Here is a 2,013-nt window from a genome sequence, read left to right as displayed (position 1 = left end):
TCAGTACATCACGTCTAAGAATAAAAATCCGTACAAGCAAGACAATTCTGTTTATCAAAATCTCGTCCAAATGCATGGCAAGATCAAGAGTGAAAATATTATAGTAGTGGACGTACCATGAGTGTGACCAGAGTTGTCGGACTGTACGTTATTTCAAATTTCAGTTTAGTAGAGCCGTTTTCTTAACACAAAACTGTTATATTTTTCAGATGTAATAAGCGACAAGTTTCAGACAGTAAGAGCCTTTGTTATAATAGGATGTATTCTGGGTCTTCTAACATTCCTCTTACTGATTATGTTCATCTTTAAACATACAGCCAATCGGGTCAAGAATGTTGTTATTCTTTTAGCTGGTTTAGCAGGTAAGATTAATGTCATTTCAAGATCGCATTTCACGTAATTGTTTTTAGGTTTATTATAGACAGGTCTAGAGATTAAAAAACAATCGTCACTTTTAAATATTAAAGACGGGTTTCCTTACTTTTTAGTGTCAAATTAAGCAAACTATTTGATTAATTGGTGTTTCTTATGAATTATCATGTATTCTTAATCATATCATTAAGTTCTTATTGCATTTATCGTAAATGTCCATGAATGTACAGTCTGGATAAACAAGAAAGACTTTTTGACTATTCTTGATCCGTCACTCATTGGAATTCTCTTCTAATTTAGCTAATTATGAAGTAATTATGGAGATGTGAGACAAACTGGTATTTTTCCAAGTCATTAGAACACCCCTTCTTTCTATTCATATAAGTATTAGCATTTTAATTTTCAAAAATGAAACTAAGGGAACCCATCTTTAAGTCGTCGTTTAAATCTTTGCTTTACCAGTCGATAGGTCTCAGCTACCAGTATTACTTTAAAGAATAAAAAAAACAGTCTCCAAGTTTCTGTTGAATTGTATAAGAACTGGTTGTCACTTCTATACTGAAATAGCTGAAATTGACTCTATCATTTATTAGACTACATTCCACTAATTTTACAATAGTTGGAAGAGGATCATAGAAGATTTTCTAGCGCAAAGGGAAAACTGTGTCCGACGTTTGTAGTTGGTAAGAATCGAATGATATATTGGGTCAGATATACTAATAGAAACTTAAATTAGTGTTCTCAATATTATGCAAAGGCTGGAAAAGCTTGTTTGTATTCAAGATTTCGGGTCAAAGACATGGTGCTCACTGGGCAGACTAACGAATCATTATTATTATCATTTTTTATATGTTTCAGGTATCTGTACGTTGATAGGATTCTGTGTGTATACATCACTCGCCGATTCTTATGGATACTCCTTTATACTGAACGTGGTAGCAGGTGCCCTTTATTTTGTAGTAACCATTATAATGGCTCTGGATCAAAGGACATGTTAACGACGTCTACTGATACTCGATTACACGACACTTTGACGTGATATAACACATCCTGTGAACATCCGACCTCGTTTTGTTTAAGAAAGTGTCTATTTGTTGAATGCACACAATTAGCAATATGAGAACCATGAAACCCATTAGTTAGTCAGATTGTGACAAACCATGAAACCTTTTAGTTAGTCAGATTGTGACAAACCATGAAACCTGTTAGTTAGTCAGATTGTGACAAACCATGAAACCTTTTAGTTAGTCAGATTGTGACAAACCATGAAACCTGTTAGTCAGATTGTGACAAACCATGAAACCTAGTAGTTCGTTAGATTCTGACAAACCTTGAACCTAATGATTAGTCAGATTGTAACAAACCATGAAACCCATTAGTTAGTCAGATTGTGACAAACCGTGAACCTAATGGTTAGTCAGATTGTAACAAACCATGAAACATATTAGTTAGTCAGATTGTGACAAACCATGAAACATATTAGTCAGATTGTGACAAACCATGAAACATATTAGTCAGATTGTGACAAACCATCGAACATATTAGTTAGTCAGTTTGAAGGATAATGTATTTCCCATCTTAACAATGTCAAGCTATTACGAACTTCGTTTCATACCTAATGCAGCGATTTGATTGGATTAC

At 33.9% G+C, this 2,013-nt stretch overlaps 1 protein-coding gene across 1 annotated transcript in view; it reads left to right on the top strand.

The window, feature by feature from the left end:
• LOTGIDRAFT_161686 (hypothetical protein) overlaps positions 1-1,370 on the top strand; it is a gene marked incomplete at both ends in the record, with an annotated part of 35,572 nt that extends 34,202 nt beyond the window's left edge. The window contains 2 exons of the mRNA XM_009057528.1: positions 210-362; positions 1,231-1,370. Coding sequence (XP_009055776.1) covers positions 210-362; positions 1,231-1,370 — 293 coding nt within the window. The remainder of the gene's footprint in view (positions 1-209; positions 363-1,230) is intronic.
• Positions 1,371-2,013: the final 643 nt, after the last annotated feature.

This window comes from Lottia gigantea (genome assembly GCF_000327385.1).
Source record: "Lottia gigantea unplaced genomic scaffold LOTGIsca_30, whole genome shotgun sequence".
In the NCBI taxonomy this organism is placed as follows: Eukaryota; Metazoa; Mollusca; class Gastropoda; family Lottiidae; genus Lottia; species Lottia gigantea.
Note: the sequence above shows the minus strand (reverse complement) of the source record. Positions and strands in the feature narration are given on the sequence as shown.